The 17,121-nt window shown below is 41.1% G+C and overlaps 1 protein-coding gene across 4 annotated transcripts in view; it reads right to left on the bottom strand.

The window, feature by feature from the left end:
• Positions 1–17,121, bottom strand: part of TNFAIP8 (TNF alpha induced protein 8) — a 112,272-nt gene that overhangs the window by 37,650 nt on the left and 57,501 nt on the right. Inside the window, exon 1 of one of the 4 annotated variants that reach the window (XM_079145699.1) lies at positions 1,561–1,748. The exons of 2 other annotated variants lie outside the window; for them this stretch is intronic. Coding sequence is in view for 1 of the 2 variants with exons in the window: in XM_079145695.1 (XP_079001821.1) it covers positions 716–788 (73 nt within the window). In the remaining variant the exon portion in view is untranslated. Of the gene's footprint in view, positions 1–715; positions 946–1,560; positions 1,749–17,121 lie in introns of those variants that run through there. One more of the 4 variants, XM_079145695.1, reaches the window with a different exon arrangement.

Genomic DNA, 17,121 nt, shown 5'->3' with positions numbered 1-17,121 from the left:
ACACACAAATAAACTCCCCAAACTAACACCAGTGCATAATTGTGTTTTGGTTGGAGTTTTTCCAGCTCTGTCACCCGTTCTCTGTTAGGAGTAAATGAAACTTGCTTTTTCAAAGTTAGAAACAAACTCTCCTCAGTTTCAAGCTGCACAAGGTCCCCCTCATATCTTTCAGCCCCCAACAAAATGAACTCAAAGTTGAAAAGCCAAGTTAAAAAAAAAAATTTTTTTTTTTAAATACACTAACCTAGTCCCCAAATAAAGATCTTTCACTTCTTCCCCTCACTCAGCTTCCCCTTTTAGCCGGAAATGCACATCGTTTCCAATTTCTGAAACCTCTTTTTAAGGGACCTTGGGCCCTCCACTCCAGGCTTGTCCTAGAGATTTGGCTTTGGGCTGTCCTGATGCAGGCAAGCAACCCTTTCCCAAGCACATTTTGCATTCTTGAAATCATAGTGGGGTTTCATTTCTAGAGAAGTCTCCACTTAGCGGGCAGGCTGAGCTAGGTCCGATTGTTGTTCACCTCCCCACTCTGTCGGGTGGGTGAGAAGGGAGTCAGAGATGGGTACCCGGCTCTGCATGTTCTCCTCCCACCGGACTGAGAAAGTAGACAAAGTACCCATCGCTCACGTAAAAACTCCCATTAGCGCTGACTACTGTCTTCCTCCACATTCCTCCGCAGAACTTAGCCCGCCCCCAAGAGAAATCAAAATCATACCTTCCTTAGATTCTTCAGTTTCGGAGTGCATAGTGTCAGGGTAACCGGCTGCAGGCACGATCACCGCTGACATGTACTCGGTGGAGCCGCGAGTTCGCTCAGCAGAAAGATCCGCACACAACGAACATAAAAGGAACGAAAACCACTAAAATCCAAACCTCCCCGGGGCGGGAGGGCTGGTTCTGGTGCAGGGATTTTCAGGGGGAAAGTTCTGCAACAGTGACGAATAGCGTCTCCGCTGGGCGGCAGGAGTCCGCCCCCGAGCGCGTGCGCCCGCCGGTGGGCCGCGGGCGGAGGCGACCTGGCGCGGCTGGCTCACCGCAGGTGGGGCGGAGGCCCGGGCAGAGGCAGGGTTAGGGGTGTCCAGGGCAAACCCACCGAAAGAAGCTGGGAGCGTAAAATAAATGTGCAATAAAGAAAAAAAGTCTCATCCCACCGAGAACTGCAGTTTTACATAAATAACAAATGCATACACGGTAAGCAAATCTACACTATCCTAGCTCTCCGTCTTTCGACACCCACCCGACTTTCCTCGTCGTGGGGTTTTACACGTCCAAATTTATGAATTGTAAAGCTGCTGGGTTCTGTACATTCTTTTTGCAGGAAAATAATAGATACCGTCCAGTGGTCAGAAGGACCATCTGCACAAGGCGTGAATTCACAAATCCCAGAGCAGGAACTCTGGAATAAAGTGGAGGTGGCCTTACGGTTCTCTCATCCAGTAGATCCCCCTGGGCAAGGAGGTTCTTATTCAAACCCCAGCCCAAATGGGCCACTAACTGCTTTTGCTCCGTTCTGACCCCAGGTCAGGCCCACAGGCGCCTAAAGTTGGCAGAGGAAGTCACCTTAGCTCTACAGAGCCTTGCTTTTCCCTTCCAAGAAGTGGGGACATGAGCTGCCACCCATATACCCGTCTTACTGAGGTAGTTTACACGGCACTTGTTTTATCACCAATCTTAGGCAACAAAGGTCTTCAAATAACATATCTGAAAGATCCATTTGGAAATTGCGAGAAAAGTTATATTCTTTAATTAATTTACTTTCCAGCTGCTTTCCTTTACTTCATTTTCCATTTTATATGGGGGAAAATAGAGGCACTGTGATAAACTTAATGAAAAGAATATATAAAAGACCTGGATTTAAGGAGTCTGAATGTAAATTAATTCTGCTATTTATTATTTGTATGACCTTAAGCAAATTATTTAACCTCTCTAAGCCTCCATTTCCTCATTTATAAAGTGAGTATAAAAATAGTATTTATGTCTAGTATTACATAAGGTAATGGAAGTAAAAAGTGATTTGAAAACCATGAGTACTACATATTGTTACTAAAAGTAAATTTTTATAAAAGATAATCTTGGGGTTTATTTCAGTATTGGATTCAAACAGAGTGTGTTATTCATAAGCAGGGAGCCTATGATAAATATTAATAAAAGGCCTAGGTGCTAAGTTGCTTCCTACTGCTGAGTAATTTTAACATATCTAAGACCCTAGCAGAATTTTATCACAATCTCACTGAAAGGGCAAGATGAAGAGAGGAAGACATAATAGCCAGTTGGAGAGGGGACAATATCAGTTTTGGAGACTCCCAGAAACTGACTTTACCCCCTGCACCCTTCTGAAAGTGAGTACCTTATGGTCCCTTGTGCCACACATTCTGCATCAGGAGTTGCTGAGATGTGTACCTTGTACTCAGTAACCTAGACTTTTGAGAGAAACAACCTAAGATGAGGACCATGCCAAAGCAAAGAAATGCTCCCTCAGCAATCACAAGTGGCCTTTTCTGTCTTTCCCAAGGAATCATTCAGTTCCCTTTCTCCTCCTACACCATCTGTCTTTTTCCCACTGCACTCCAGATGTCCACAGATGTCCACCAGGGCTTCTGAAGACACTCACCAGGGTTATGTTCTACACAAATGAGAGAGTTTCCACTGATCTATAATCGGGGTAAAGCCAAGCAACACATTTTTCAAGGTGATGATTATGCAAAGCCAGACAACTCACACACCAGGCCCAGTCTGCCCCAAGCAGAATTACTTTCACTCATCTTTTAGAAAGTGCTTCCATAAGACATATTAGGTAAATGCCCTTTAACCACATTAGGTATGTTAAAGCACATGCCCTTAATGTCCTGCTTGTTTTTACATGGGTTCAGGTAAAGGCCTTCTGCCCAGCTCAGGTTAGCCAAGGAGAACAACTGCTGAACCAACAGTTCCAGCTTGCCAAGGCAGCCTTGTAATTCAATTTAGTTATGTTAACAGCTCTGCTGATCCCTGAACATTCACCAAGATCCTCGAGAAACTTCTTTTGTATTTAAATGCAGTGCAGCAGTCACCTTGGGGAAAAATGTCCTGATCTAGCTCAAGAGTGATGAATGCTTAGCTTTTAAAAGACTGTCTGTGATAAGGACATTTCTCAGTCACCTATATGACTTCAAAGCCATCTGCCCTGGGTAATTCACTGCTCCATGCCTGTACCTTGCAAAATGGTGACAAAAGACAGCAGACACTCTAGAGATCCCCTGGTCTTCTGCTTCTTCCAAATATATACTAAGTACTCTTGATTTTGCCAGGGTTTTATTCAAAAGAGGGTTAGGTACTTTTCAGCCCCAGTGACTAATACTCCAGTGCACCATAATGATTTATTACCTCCTATAGGAGTGACCTGTTTACTCTTGTAAACAGAAATACTCCAACATCCTTAGCTTGGCAATCTGGAAGTTCCATCAACAATATATTATACACAACCTGATATAAAATAGCAACTAAGTTAGCAACACTTCTCATTTAGTAACAAAGTGCATTTAAATATTATGGTGAATCCCTACACAAGTCCAATAATGGATCTTTCATCTTCTCTGTCAGTATAAAAGGATTAAAATCCTGGCTAAGATTCTGATGGTGTATCCATTCATTCATTCATTATCAAATATTTACATGGGCCCTATCTCCCTGGAGCTTCCGGGTACAATTTTGCCTTAAAAACATTTTATCTACTAGAAATGGAGAAGAGGATGCTCAAATGACAGAGGTCACTATGTACCTTCTTGGGAGTCAGACTCTGTGCTCCGAGTGGCCTTAGTTTATGTGCTGCTGAGAACGGGGGTAAGGCTGGGCAGTTGGGGAAAGATGGGGCAAGACTATCAGAATCAAGGAAGAGAACTGAGGAAGAGTGTGGAAATGGGCAGGGGGTAAGCTACTGGTGACCAGATTCTGGGAGTTTTCAGTCATGGGGAAACTGTTTCCTCAGACTCCCATGGCATTTCCAGTAAGTTCTATGCAATCAGTATGCTCTGAATGTGAGTGAATGCTTCTGAGGGAACGGGAGGGGTGCTGCCATCAGAGGTGAGCACACACAGGGAGACAGCAATTCACCTGGGACACATTCGTTTCCTAGGATTTCATTGTTTGCTTTTATTTCTCTTCTAAGAAATATTCCTCATTAAAGAACCTTTAGCAGATTAGTAAACACACACACACACACACACACACACACACACACACACAGAATCAGGTCTGAAAATCTCATCTGAAGAATTTATGACCTGTGGTCCTTCTATTAAAATACTTACAATAATGCCTCACTTTTTTTTTTTTTTTTTAAGTTTGACTTAGTCTCCTAAATTAGCTCCCTTGGGTCATCATACCCATTTTAAAGATATGTGATTAAAGAAAAGGGGTATTTGCTTAAGGTCACCAAACTAAGTAATTATGTTCTTAGGTCACAATGAAAGCAGGCTAGGCCTCCTGTCTTGTATATTCAAATGGTTTTCTCTACTCAAGTATTCACCTAAGATTCATACCCTTTATTTTGCAGAGGAATGCCTCAAAGCTTGCTATACCGTGAGCTTACCAAAGAATTTAAGGTCGGACAGCTTCTAGCACACACTGCTCAAACTGCTCTGTTAAAATGCTTAGATCACAGCCTCAAGCTAAGGTCATTCCATTCCTGATATTTAATGCTTTAAATAAGCTATAAATTCAGCCACTTCTATTTATTTAGTAACATGAGACTATATATATTTTTTTTAAATTAAAAATTCAGTCAGGACCCTAACTAGGCTTTCTTGGATACAAAGTTACCAGAAACAGGAGTGGGGAGACTGGAGACAGAAAATCTGGAAGACCAGGGCCCAGGACTGACACTACCACAAGCAGAGCCAGCCCAGCTGGTGCCTCATTTGCATGAGCAGAGTTTTCTCCTACTAATTCTTCTCTCATTAGTCCTTTAAAAATGGGCAATTGGTTAAACCTCTCTGAGAATCTGTTAGCAGTCTTGTAAAGTGTGATGATGACAGCTTACCTAAAAGGGTCACTATCAAGATGAAATGGATCAAGACTTGATGGGCACTAAAAACTACCAAGTACCCCTCACCCCTTGTCCACCTATTTTTGTGAATAAGACCAACCTGTTTTAGGGTGTTTAAGAGTGTCTATTCGCAGGCCCTAAGTGCTGATCCTCCAGATCCTCCAGATCCTCCAGACAGGTGTGGCAAATGATAGAAAATGAAAATAAAAGGGTTGAAATTCTTTACCATGCCCAGGTTCATAGGGTCAACGTGGGGATGGCACAAGAGGGGACACAAAGAATTCAACAGAGAGGCACATCAGTCCCATCCAGCCAACACATGCTTTCCTTCACAAAAAATGTTCAATGATCAATCACAGCCAGAGAGGAACCTTAGTGGTCATCTCTAATTCTCTACTTGTCTGGCGAAACAACCTCCTAGACACATCAACATCAACATGAACTCTTCTGGAATCTCCTTGATACCTACATTAGCAGAGACACCCTCCTGCAAGAGAAGGCCCTATTTCATTTCTGTTAGAAAGTTCCTCTTTACAGTGAACTGAACTTCAAGTCTAAGGGCAGTAATTGTTGAGTTGTTTTCACTCTAACTGCTGTCTTTACCCCTTAGAGTAAGGAAATAATTTCGTGATGAGATAAACAGGTTTTAACTGGATTTTCTTTTTCAACAACCTAATGGAGACCCCCTCACTAGGGCTGGCTGATGTAGCTGCATGCAATGCGAGACAGTTATGCAACCTTCCAGTGTCAGCCACACATCTGCTACGGATTATTGTGAAGCTTTCGGAAGCAAGCAGCTCTGCTTGAGACGGCCAGTGATAATCTCTTCCTCCTCAGTGTGCTCACTCTAAAGGGTTAGAACACAATGCTGAGGCAGGTTGAGTAATGAGTCCTACTTGATGGAATATGAGCAGTGAAGAGCTTTCTCCAGGTTTCTGAACAAAATTTTGAATATTGAAATCCACAAAGAAAACAAAGATGGTGCTCCATATGTGGAATTTGGATCACAGCCTCTTGGTCCACGATCTGTTTGGAAGTCTAACCTACTTCTGGTTGTCATAATTTGATTTTTACATTGAGTGTCTGACACGGGCAGAATCTAGAAGTCAACAGTATGCCAAGTAGTCACAATTTGAGAGACAGAAAAGGCAGGCAGGGAAGCTACAGGGCTGCAAGAGGCTTGCCAGGTGTGGGTGGCCAAGGCTGACACTCAGCAGACAAACTCAGCAGGTGGTGAAATGTGCACTGAAGCAGAACTTACCAAACAGGGTTCCGGGAAGGGGAGGCTATTTTTTTTGCAGGTAGTACTGAAAGGCATGGATCAGAAATTTTTCTACTTGAATAGGCCTGGTTACAAAACTTAGGTTTATTCAGCCTGTCCTTAAGAGAAGATCTATAGAAATATGTACTAGTTAAGATTCATAAAATTGTAGACCTCAACAAATGAATGCATGTTCTGAGACACTGCTAATCGGAACACCGTGCTTGACTACTTATATTGTCCATAAATTTCCTAGTAGAAACAGAAGAAAGCTTTTTTTTTAAAAAAAAAAAAATCACTTTCTCAATCTGAAATCTATTTGAAAAGATATTTTTTTACATATGAATTCAGCAAAGTCCCATTGCATGCCATTTAATTTTCTCCATTTCAGCTATGTACAGTCAGCCCAAGACAGAAATAACAATGAAATGGAAAGTCAGCCACCATTCCACCATTCCAATTTTATGCAGCAAAGTAAGCATGACACGGAGCTGGAAATTTGCTGTTTCCCTCCTGGCTCTATTCTCTTCATCTACACATGCCCTCCTACTGTGAGTGGTTCACATAGTGATGGTGAACATTGTGTTTAAGAAACTGACATAGTAATTGTACAACTTTGGGGAATACAGTGTGATGCTTTGGTACATTTAAACACTGTGGATTGATCAACCGGGGTTATTTACATCATCCATAATCTCAAATATTCATCATTTCTTCATTAAAAAACAGTCAAATAATGTTTACATATGAATACACAACCAGTGTAACTCCCCATCATGTACAACCACAAGAAGGGGAAGTTATACTCCATGTATGTAAAAGTATGTCAAAATACATTCTACTGCCCCGTGTAACTATAAAGAACAAATAAAAAATTTTTAAAAAATAACTTTTGAAATCCTCTTTTCCAGCTATTTTGAGCTAGGTATTTTTTCATAGCAAAATGCCTATAAAGACAAGCCAACCATATTATCATCTGGTCCCAAAGAAACAACAACCTGTTCCAGTGCTATAGGAAGCACATACACAGTAAGTCTTACACTTACTGGGACGTGGAATGTCAGTCTTTAATATGGTAGCCTCATAAGGTTTTCAAAAACAATGTTAAACTCACACAATTTTTACTTTGCATGACTCCTCTGTACTCTTAACCAAACTGGCACCTTAGAATCTTTAAGTTACAATGGTGTGGTCAAGAGTTGTGAGAAAAGACTCCTGATTTTAACTCTGGGATCCCCAAATTGTATGCCAGTATACCTCAGAGCACCACAGCAAACACAGTATGATTTAAATTTTTGAGGGAAAAAGAGCAATATTCAACATCCCAGACACTGCATAAGCTACTCATTCAAGCTAGTTCACAGTTTAACATAAGCCTGTGCTATTTTCCTTGCGATGACATCATTTCTTTCCAAAGGTAGGCTGCTGTGATAAAAAGCAAGTATTATGTAAAAAGTGATGTGGAACAGGAAATGAGGGTAGAAGAATCCAGTCAGATCTGAAGGTCTGAGAAATTGTGAAGTGGCTAGTGATAAATTTATTATTTCACATTCTACATTCAACCTCATTACCTGCTGTGAAAACATTAAGAAGGGACCTTAATATATTTTTCTTTTGCAGTTGGTACAATTCTGTTTCATCGGTGGCGGGTACTGCAGAGATTTTACAGAAAGAAGTTTCCTTCCTGGTTCTGGTGCTTGCTTTCTGCAAGCACCTGTAAGCATGGATGGCTTCTCCAGCATCCAGTTCCTGAGTGTGATACCTTCTTCAGCAGCTGGACCCGGCTGTGCGCCATGGTCAGCACCACACAGCTTCCAATGGCTTGCCTGGAATCTCTCTCAGGTGATTTGCAGCAGAATGCTTCCAGTGAGGAACCTTCCGGTAACAGCTTTCCTTAGCACCTTATTCCAGCAAGTTCTGCCAGCACAGCACCACAGTGACTTCTCTGTCACCCAGGGAGCAAGGGTCAACCATCCCCCTCCTATAAGATCTAAAGTGGAAGGAAGCTTATGCCTGAGTGTTCATATCACACCCAGGGTGGTGGCTGCTCCTGATACCTACTACTTCTCTATTCTTTACAGTTCTCTTTATTAGCCAACCCCAATTATAGCTCATATTTCTTTTGCAATAGTACTATTAATTGTGGTAAAATACACATAACATAAGATTTACCAGCGTAACCATTTTTAAGTGTATAGTTCAACAGCAGTAAGTATATTCACATTTTTGTACAATCATTGTCAACATCCATCTCCACGAATTTTTCATCTTGCAAAACTATTTACTGGGCTGTTTTGTCTTTAAGACTGTGACTACGCTAGGTAGCTCATCTAAGCAGAATTATAAAGTATCTCTCTTTTGTGACTGGCTCATTTCGCTTAGCATAATGTCCTCAAGGATCATCCATGTTGTGGTATATGTCGGAATTTCCTCCCTTTTAAAGGCTGAATGGTATTTCTTTTCATCTGTACATCACATTTAGCTGATCCACTCTTCCACAGATGGACACTTCGGTTGCCTCTACCTGTTGGCTCTTTTGAAAATGCTGCTATCAATGTTGATACACAAATACCTCTTCAAGACACTTTTCCATTATTTGGGGGCTCTATCTAGAAGTGAAATTGTGAGAGCATGTGGTCATTCTATTTTTAATTTTTTGAAGAACTACCACGGTGGTTTCCTAGTTAATATTTCTTTATTTTAAACTTTTCTGTTCAAATTACTGTGTGGTTTGTCTCCTGAATGGACCCTGATACATGCAGTGCCCAATGAATGTACACGTGCATTAGTAAATAAAGAAGAAAGTAAAAACCTTTTTATCTTTCAATTTTTATTTCACAGAACTACAAAGTTATTAAGTTGTTTAGACCTTAGCACTCAATAAATGTTCACTGTTAGGTATTTCTTTTGTCCTAGAAATGACATTAAAAAAAATTACAGAGACACTAAGGGTCCCATGAGCCATGATCACTTGGGAACATCTGCTCCGGCCCACATATTTCCTACTGCCATTAGTACCTGTCTGCTGGGAGGTTCCTTAGGGTCACTGTACCTAGGGACAGTCTTATCCCTGAAGGCACAGACAGCCCTTCATGTCCACCTCCAACACAGTGTCTTGATTTTCTTTATATATATTATTAAATTTATTCCCATTTAGGCAATGGTGCCAAGAAACCTTATAATCAGCATTACTTGTATTTCTAATTTAAGTCCCACAACCAAAATATTTCCTGAATGGGTGTTTTCCCCTCCATTCCTATATCAATCAATCGGGCCAGCATTTCTAGTTGGCATTATCTACGATTTTTAGGCAGTTTTCTCATAATAAGACCATAGGTTGAAAATTCAAATGCCCACTGAAGCTAGAATACACTAATTCCTTACCTGTCACAACTACAGGCTGCTTCAGTCCCTATACCCATGAAGGTACACAGCTAAGGCAGGCTGTGGGTAAAGTACTATTCCCAGAATGCCAGCTGGCACACCAGTCTCTCACTCCCAAAGAAGCCAATGCAATGCGAGTGAGCATGAAAGGCATTACCACAGATGCGTTTGTGAATGTGTGCCACACACTCATAGATATGGATGGTCTAAAGAGTAAGTAATCATTCAGAAACTTTTGATACTTGCTTTCATTAACTGGAAATGACTTAAAAGGAACCTTAGGATGAATCATGATACCCTGTGCAACCACACCATGGGAGCAACTGCTGCCAGTCTAATTTTTCCGCTGTTACACCATTCCAGAGCCCTCTTCAGGTCCCATCTCCTTTACGAAATTTGCTGAAGCCCACAGTGAACTTAAACACCTACAGTAAACATCTATTATACTTAAAGCTGACCATCCTGTTGTCTTCTGAAGTAGATCTATAACCTTGGCTATTTAAAACATAAGATTATACCTTACGTGTGTTTACTTTTTCTCCTTTCTAGAAAGCACAACACATATTGGACACTTCAAAGGCTCTATACAACTAACAAAAACAATAATCTCATCATTTTATAACACTGTTATGACAACATACAAGAATAAACTTAATTTCCCCATGCCCCAAAAGTACAATATGGGGAACTAGGTATATACATATCTGCTATCTTCAAAAGAAAGAAAGAAAAGAACACACGCACTGCATTGGGGAACTGAGGCTGACACTCTGTAACCATCCACAAATCTACAAGTTTCCAAAAATTCTTTCAGAAAAGGAGCCAAGAAGAAAATAATTCTGACAGCTGCAAACCTTCTGTTTTACAACATGCACAGAATGGACGCATTTCCTTTAACATCCTCATAAACAGAGGGCTGAGCAAACGCAAGCCTCCCCAGTAGATGTCCACGGGACTCTAGGCTTCAACAAATGGATTGTTCTTATCTTTATAAAGGCAACCTTACTAGCCACCTACCCAACCCACCACAATTACCACAGAGACCATTAATAAGATGGATTGGACAAAATTCCATTTCAGTTAATGGAATTTCCAGGGCCAGCAAGATACTGGCAGCAGCTGCCCACTTTAAAAGAGCAGCAACTTCTCCATCCTCAGATTGAAAACTTTGTTTCCTTTAAGTTAAGAACTAACATCCGGCACTGGCCATCTGAATATATATACTAATAAATCCCAGATGGGAATTCCAGACACCTCTTTACTCAAGGCATGGATTTCTTTCAGGCAATAAACATTCTATTAAGCAAGCCTCCAAGGAATGAGCTCATTTTCAGAGACTGCTTCCATTCACTAGATGCTGTGCTTTCTTTAAAGTCAATTTGGGATCATTGCACAACATGTAATTAATTTTGCCATCTCTTTTCTCAGTGGATGAAATCAGTCAGCAATTATAAAAAGATAGCGCCTTTAAAAAGTGGACCTCATGTTTCCTAGTGGAAGTGGACCTTCCACCAGAGGCTAAGAAGGAGAGAGGGAAGTAATAGAGGAAAGTTGGATAAAGGGCACTGAAATACAATTAGATGGAATAAGTTCTAATTTTCTATAACACAGTTGGGTAACCATAGTTCACAATTTACTATATGTTTATGAAGAACTAGAAGAGAGGAGTTCAAAGCTTCCCAACACAAAGAAATGTTTAAGGAGCTAGAAATGCAAACTACCCTGATTTGATCATCACACATTATATACATCAAATTATCAAATTATCAAAGTATCAAATTATCACACTGTACCCCATAAATTTGTACAAATATTATGTGTCAAGTAAAATTTTGAAAGGTTATTTTTAAAAAAGGTAGCACTTCGTTTGTCCCTAATATCTTGCTATTTGGATCAGAGGAAATAAAAAGCATCTCACTTGGCCATAGCCCCAAATTCTGAATCAACAACCCAGTTTAGAACCAAATAACTCATGTGCTCAGAGTAAGTATATTACCATCGGCAATAATAAGTATAATTTATCAAGTACCTACTACATGCTAGTGTTATGCTAGAAACATTCTAGAACATATCTTTTTTCTTATACATCTCAGCATGGTGGTGCTTTCTAGTCCTTGAAGTACTTTGGCATACTTTGTCATTGATTCTCTTGACAAGCCTGTAAGGAAGGAATCTTGGGTATTACTGACAACATTTGCTTTTGATGAGGGTACAGAATCTCAGAGATATTAAGTGGCTGGCCCACAGCCACTTAGCTGGGGCTGAGTGTAAGCTGAAACTAGAATGTGAGTCTTCTGACCTCATTCCTTGCTATTTTTTCTCTATACTATGGTGTCTCTCTGAGCAGAACACCAATTACCACACTAAAAGGAAACTGCCACATCACCCAAAGAGGGGTTTGGGGCAGTAAGAAAGGTCAAGGGCAAAGTTAATTTGGAGGCTAGGAGTCTGGCTGACCCTGGGGAAAGAGGGAGCCAGACATTAATTTTTAAAAAAGTAGCTGAGTGTTGGTAGCCCAGAGGAGGAACAGGTGTGGCCATGAGGGACACGAGGAATTCCATTTTACACATTGAGTCTGAGTGAGGTCTAAGCAGGGCAACTGATGTGGATGAACTTGAGCCTCTTGTCTCAGACCAATTTCCCATATAACAGAGCTCTCTTCAGTAGTGGGGGGCTCCTATACAGCTCAGTCTTAACTAAAAGTATTTCTAGAACAAATTACATAAAATATTTAGTCTTCATTTATTAAAGGCTATAGACCATAGTTTCTTAAATGAAGATTATCATTTTTAACCACAGTGTTCTATAATATAGATATGAACCTACTTTTGCTCACTAAACCTGCCTGATAGTTATTTTTCATTGTATTTACACCCAGTCAACAATTTCTGCCCAATTTCAAGAGACAAGAATATGCAAGTGATTAGGATTTCACATTCTTTATAAAAGCACTAGAAAGCCTGTCCTAGTACACAGCCTACTGACTCATGTAACTCCCCTAATGTACTGCAGTCATGCTTTCAGAGGGGAGAGGAGTGAAACTGAGTTCTAACATCCGTAAAGTGAAGTTACATATGGTTAAAATTACCTTGAAAATTCCCTAAATAGCCCAGAAGTTTCAGTACCATCTACATGTATACATAATACTGTATCAGTTCTAACTTTTAGTCTATGTTTCTCTTCAGTTGTCAAATATTCAAGTTCTTTCTCCATAATAATGAATGATCAATTCATTACAGCCATTTGCCTGGTTTCCTGAACAAAGTGTTTCCCATTCTGTTGGTGGTGTGAACCCTTAAACTTATCCACTCCATAGCTCACCTCAAAAGGTGGTCAACATAAACAATGCAGAGTTACTGCCTGCTGATGAAGTAGCTGCACGTGAATGGCCAGGATTCCCTCACAACTATCTTCATCAGGGTGAGGTACCACTTCATCACCATTGACAGCATCTAACATGCCCTCTACAGTTTGTTATTGGATATGCAAGGGACCAAGGGAGAATTAAGAGTTCTGGAGGAAACCAGAGACTGTCTGCTCTAGAGCAAGGTGTAGGTGTCACCATTCAGATGTTATTTCATTTACACATTTCTCCATTCTGCAAGTATCTGTTGAGGTCATACCACGTACAGGCAAGACACGTACAAGACACAGATACAACAGTCTTGTTATCTGTTCTTGAAGCAGACTGAGTTAGGGGGCAGGGGCAGGAAGGTTTTGGGAAGGACACTAAACATTTACTAACTAGAATCCAGTATGATAAATACAGTATCAGAAAAGCATGATGTTCTAGGACAGTTCACAGGAGAAGAACCTAAATCAGACCTGAAGCAGTGACTCATCAAGAAAGGCTCATTGAAAAAATACCAGCAAAGAAAAAGAAGAAGGAAGAAAGCATCAAAAAGATCCACAGGTGAAGAAATATCTAGTGAGAAAGGAAGGCTGAAGAAAAAAATCAATGGCTAGGATAATCAGGTGGCCACTGGGGATCCTCTGAGAAAGAGAATTTAGTAACACGATTAGAGGTAGAAGCCAAATTGCAAAGGGTTGAGGAATAAACCTGCATTGAGAAAGTAGGGAAAGCACTGGTGACCATTCATTAAGGAAGTTTCCCAGAAGACAGTACCCTGCAGAGAAAGCACTATCAGAAGAACACAATTTTAGCACAAGTTTGAGTGGCTTTAAGAAAGAAATATTAAAATTTCCACAGGGAAGCTGGGTGCCACCATCTCTTACAAAAACACAGTTGCAAGAATTTGCATGGACTCTGACAGGAGTTTGAATAATGTAAATAAAAAAGAATACTCAAAACCCCCTCCACGTTCCCCATCACAGGCGCTGGTCCAGTGGATCTGACCCAAAGAGGACAATACAAAATGTCATCTCTGAGGCACCGGGGAGGCTCCTGAACCCCCAAATTCCAATCTTAGCATACAAGAAATACTTCCATTAGAGAGGTGGTACTTTGGGTACCACCCTCTTTTCTTTGTCCTGTTTTCTGTTTCACCACCAGGTTCTTTTTAAAATACAAGTATACTTGGAAGAAAGGCCTGTGAATGACTAACACCTCAGAGTAAATGAATTCACTGGTTTCTTTATTCTTTCCAAGCAGGCATGATGACTGCAGGGCACTGTGGGTGGGAAGCAGAGATGCAGAAATTAAGAGTGTGAGGAGGGTTGGGAAGAGAATGAACATGATGGGCATGTCCCACTCCCAGCTCTGCCTGATCACTCACCCCATTGCTGCCTAACCCCAAGCAAAAACAGGAAGGACTACACCAACAGATGGTTTATAGAGCAGGAGTGTGAGGTTTCAAACGCTTGGAGTTCCTTATTTTTTGTGATGCAAATTTTTTAAATGATGTAAAATACTCAGAACTATTTTGATTGAGATTTCCATCTCTGCTTCTCTAAACTGATTCAGCCTCCAAAGGCTAAAAACGACTTTCACGAGAATGATTTCTTTTGAGGTTATTTCCAATTTGTGGGTGAAAATGATCATGGCTCTCTTTTCCGAAGACACCCAGTTTTCTAATCCAAGGTGGAAGTTGAAGTCAATTATAAAAATGAAATCATAAAAGACTCACAAAATCTGGTATCTCTGACACTGAGCAAACACAGCCGAGACAGCTGAAGTCGCTTGGCTTATAGCCCAAGAATCACAAATTGGTAGCCTTAGGGCTAATTCAGTTCAAGATGGACTTTTCTACAGCCAGGTAAGTTTTATTTTTTCATCTGAACTTCAACACCTCTAAAGAAGATCTGTTCTAAGTATGCCTCATACTACAAAACTCCCATTTCACACAGAGCACTATGAATACCTTCGTAGTACTTGCTTGGTTCCTACAGGCATTTGATTTGGGACCCCTGGTTTACACAGACTAACATTAAAACAAACACCCTCTCTCCTACAGAGGTGGAGCTCCAGCAGTGAGCATTTTAGAGTGGAGCACAGGCGAGTCACTGAGCAACAGAATCACTAACAAACAGTAAGCCAAGACAGCGTGCAACAGCACTGTAATAAGACTCTCGACAAAACAGCAGTGCAAAACATCAGTCAGGCTCACCAATCTACGGATGAAATGCAACTGTGGCTTTGCAACCACTTTTTAAGAGAAGTACCTGCTCTGAGTCACCACCTGATTTGACCTCAAGTACAAAGCTCCAGCTCTACTCCTGACATCTATCTGCATGTCCAAGAACACAAGTCTGGCAGCCAAAACCCTATGCTGGGTTGGCCAAGGATATAATCCTTCCATTCAGAGAACTGTGGCCATAAAGGCAGTATCTGTGATCTCCAATGAACAACATTCAATTTGGAGCGATTCATGCCTGGCACACCGCCAGCTGAGTCACTTGGTAGCTATTTGAGATATCAAGCACACAATGCAGAAATGGTGTATGTCCTGTATGTCCTGACATGGGGGACATAAGTCCCATCCCTCCCTGGACCTTAGTTCCTTGTGATACTTCCAACCACACCTTGTACAGAACCTAGGAATCAGAGAGCTAATGCTCAAAGGATGGTTTCAAGGTTATCTGATTCTACTTCTCATTCCTCAAACTTGGTCACAAATGGGAAAATAGGCCCAGCAAGTTGAAGCAACATTTCCAAAGACTCATCATACAAGTGTCTTAACAGGAACTAGAACTAAATCTCTAAGACCTCGACTGTGGTCTCAGGAGCTCGGCGCTCCTCCTGCATCCAGCCTCCTGAGAGCACAGCAAGCCTTTAATACCCTTGGTTCCCTGAAGTCCAGTCCAGTACTCCTGCATTTGATTTCTAGGACCCACATGGATGGCCTAGCTCACCCTAGTTCCTCTTAGGGTTTGGCCCTCGGTGCATTGGTTTCCCTCTGTGCATTGCTTTCCCTCAAGGATGTGGCAGGGAATATTGGCTAGCTGGGAACAAGGTTCTGAAGTTTGGAATTCTAGACAGCAGCCATAGAAGTTATATAAAAGATACACTGACCCCTCTCTTGCTCCAACTGACTCACCACAAAAGTGTTTTCTTGTATCACTCTGCCCTTCCCTCCTTCCAAATGTTGCCCCTGCCTCAGACAGCCACTATCCTGCAGGACCCATCTAGAATAAATTAAATGAAACTCTCAGGACTGATTGCCTTGCTTTATTTCTTCATGCACAGTTTCAAAGCTTTACATGATGCAAAGCCCAGTTATTGAAATTTAAATAGATAAAACAATTAGTCAAATATAGTGATTAAGGTTTTATCTTTAAGATGTAAGGCCACAGGAATATACAGCTGCCTTTTATAGTTTTTAAAGAAAACTTATATTGGACTTCAGTGTTCTACGGTGACATATAATTACCAGAAGTTGAAAAGTTAACAGTAATTTTCTCTACTTCCTATTCTAATTGTTTGATGCCTACCTGACTAGACCTATGGTACCTTGGAGATGTTTTACTGATCTTTGAAAAATTTCCCTTCATGAACTACGGTTTCATGAAATCTGTGTCCTTGCTCACCGTGATAGCATCTGACATTTGTCATCAGGAGTTAGTAATCCCATATGCAGAGTCCTATTCAACTAAAGCATACCATACCATAGCCAGTCACCAAATAAGAAGCAACTCAGTGAAAAAACACCACGAGAGGACACCTGTATAGCAGACTCAATTTCACCTCCCTCACTCCCTCTCTGAGTAGCAGCCCAAACATTTTAACTCCACTGTAGCAATCCCATGCCCCTCTGCTGTAGAGTAACTGGTTTAGGCAATCTGAGCCCAAGACAATCACCAGAGCAGACACTGTAGCCAAAAAACTAGCCACTGAGATGTCAGAAATTTTGACGGGGCTTTGGAAAAGGTTGCTCACTACTCTGACAGCCACCAGAAGCCAGTTCTCTGTCTCCTCCAGGATGGTGTGTTGTGGATATAAAGTCTAGAATTGCTGCAGAGTCTTATCACTGTGAGAAAACCCAGTTCGGATGAA

The sequence above is a fragment of the Sciurus vulgaris genome (genome assembly GCF_902686455.1).
Source record: "Sciurus vulgaris genome assembly, chromosome: 6".
Taxonomy (NCBI): Eukaryota; Metazoa; Chordata; class Mammalia; order Rodentia; family Sciuridae; genus Sciurus; species Sciurus vulgaris.
The sequence above is the reverse complement of the archived record's forward strand: the minus strand, read 5'-3'. Positions and strand labels throughout refer to the sequence as shown.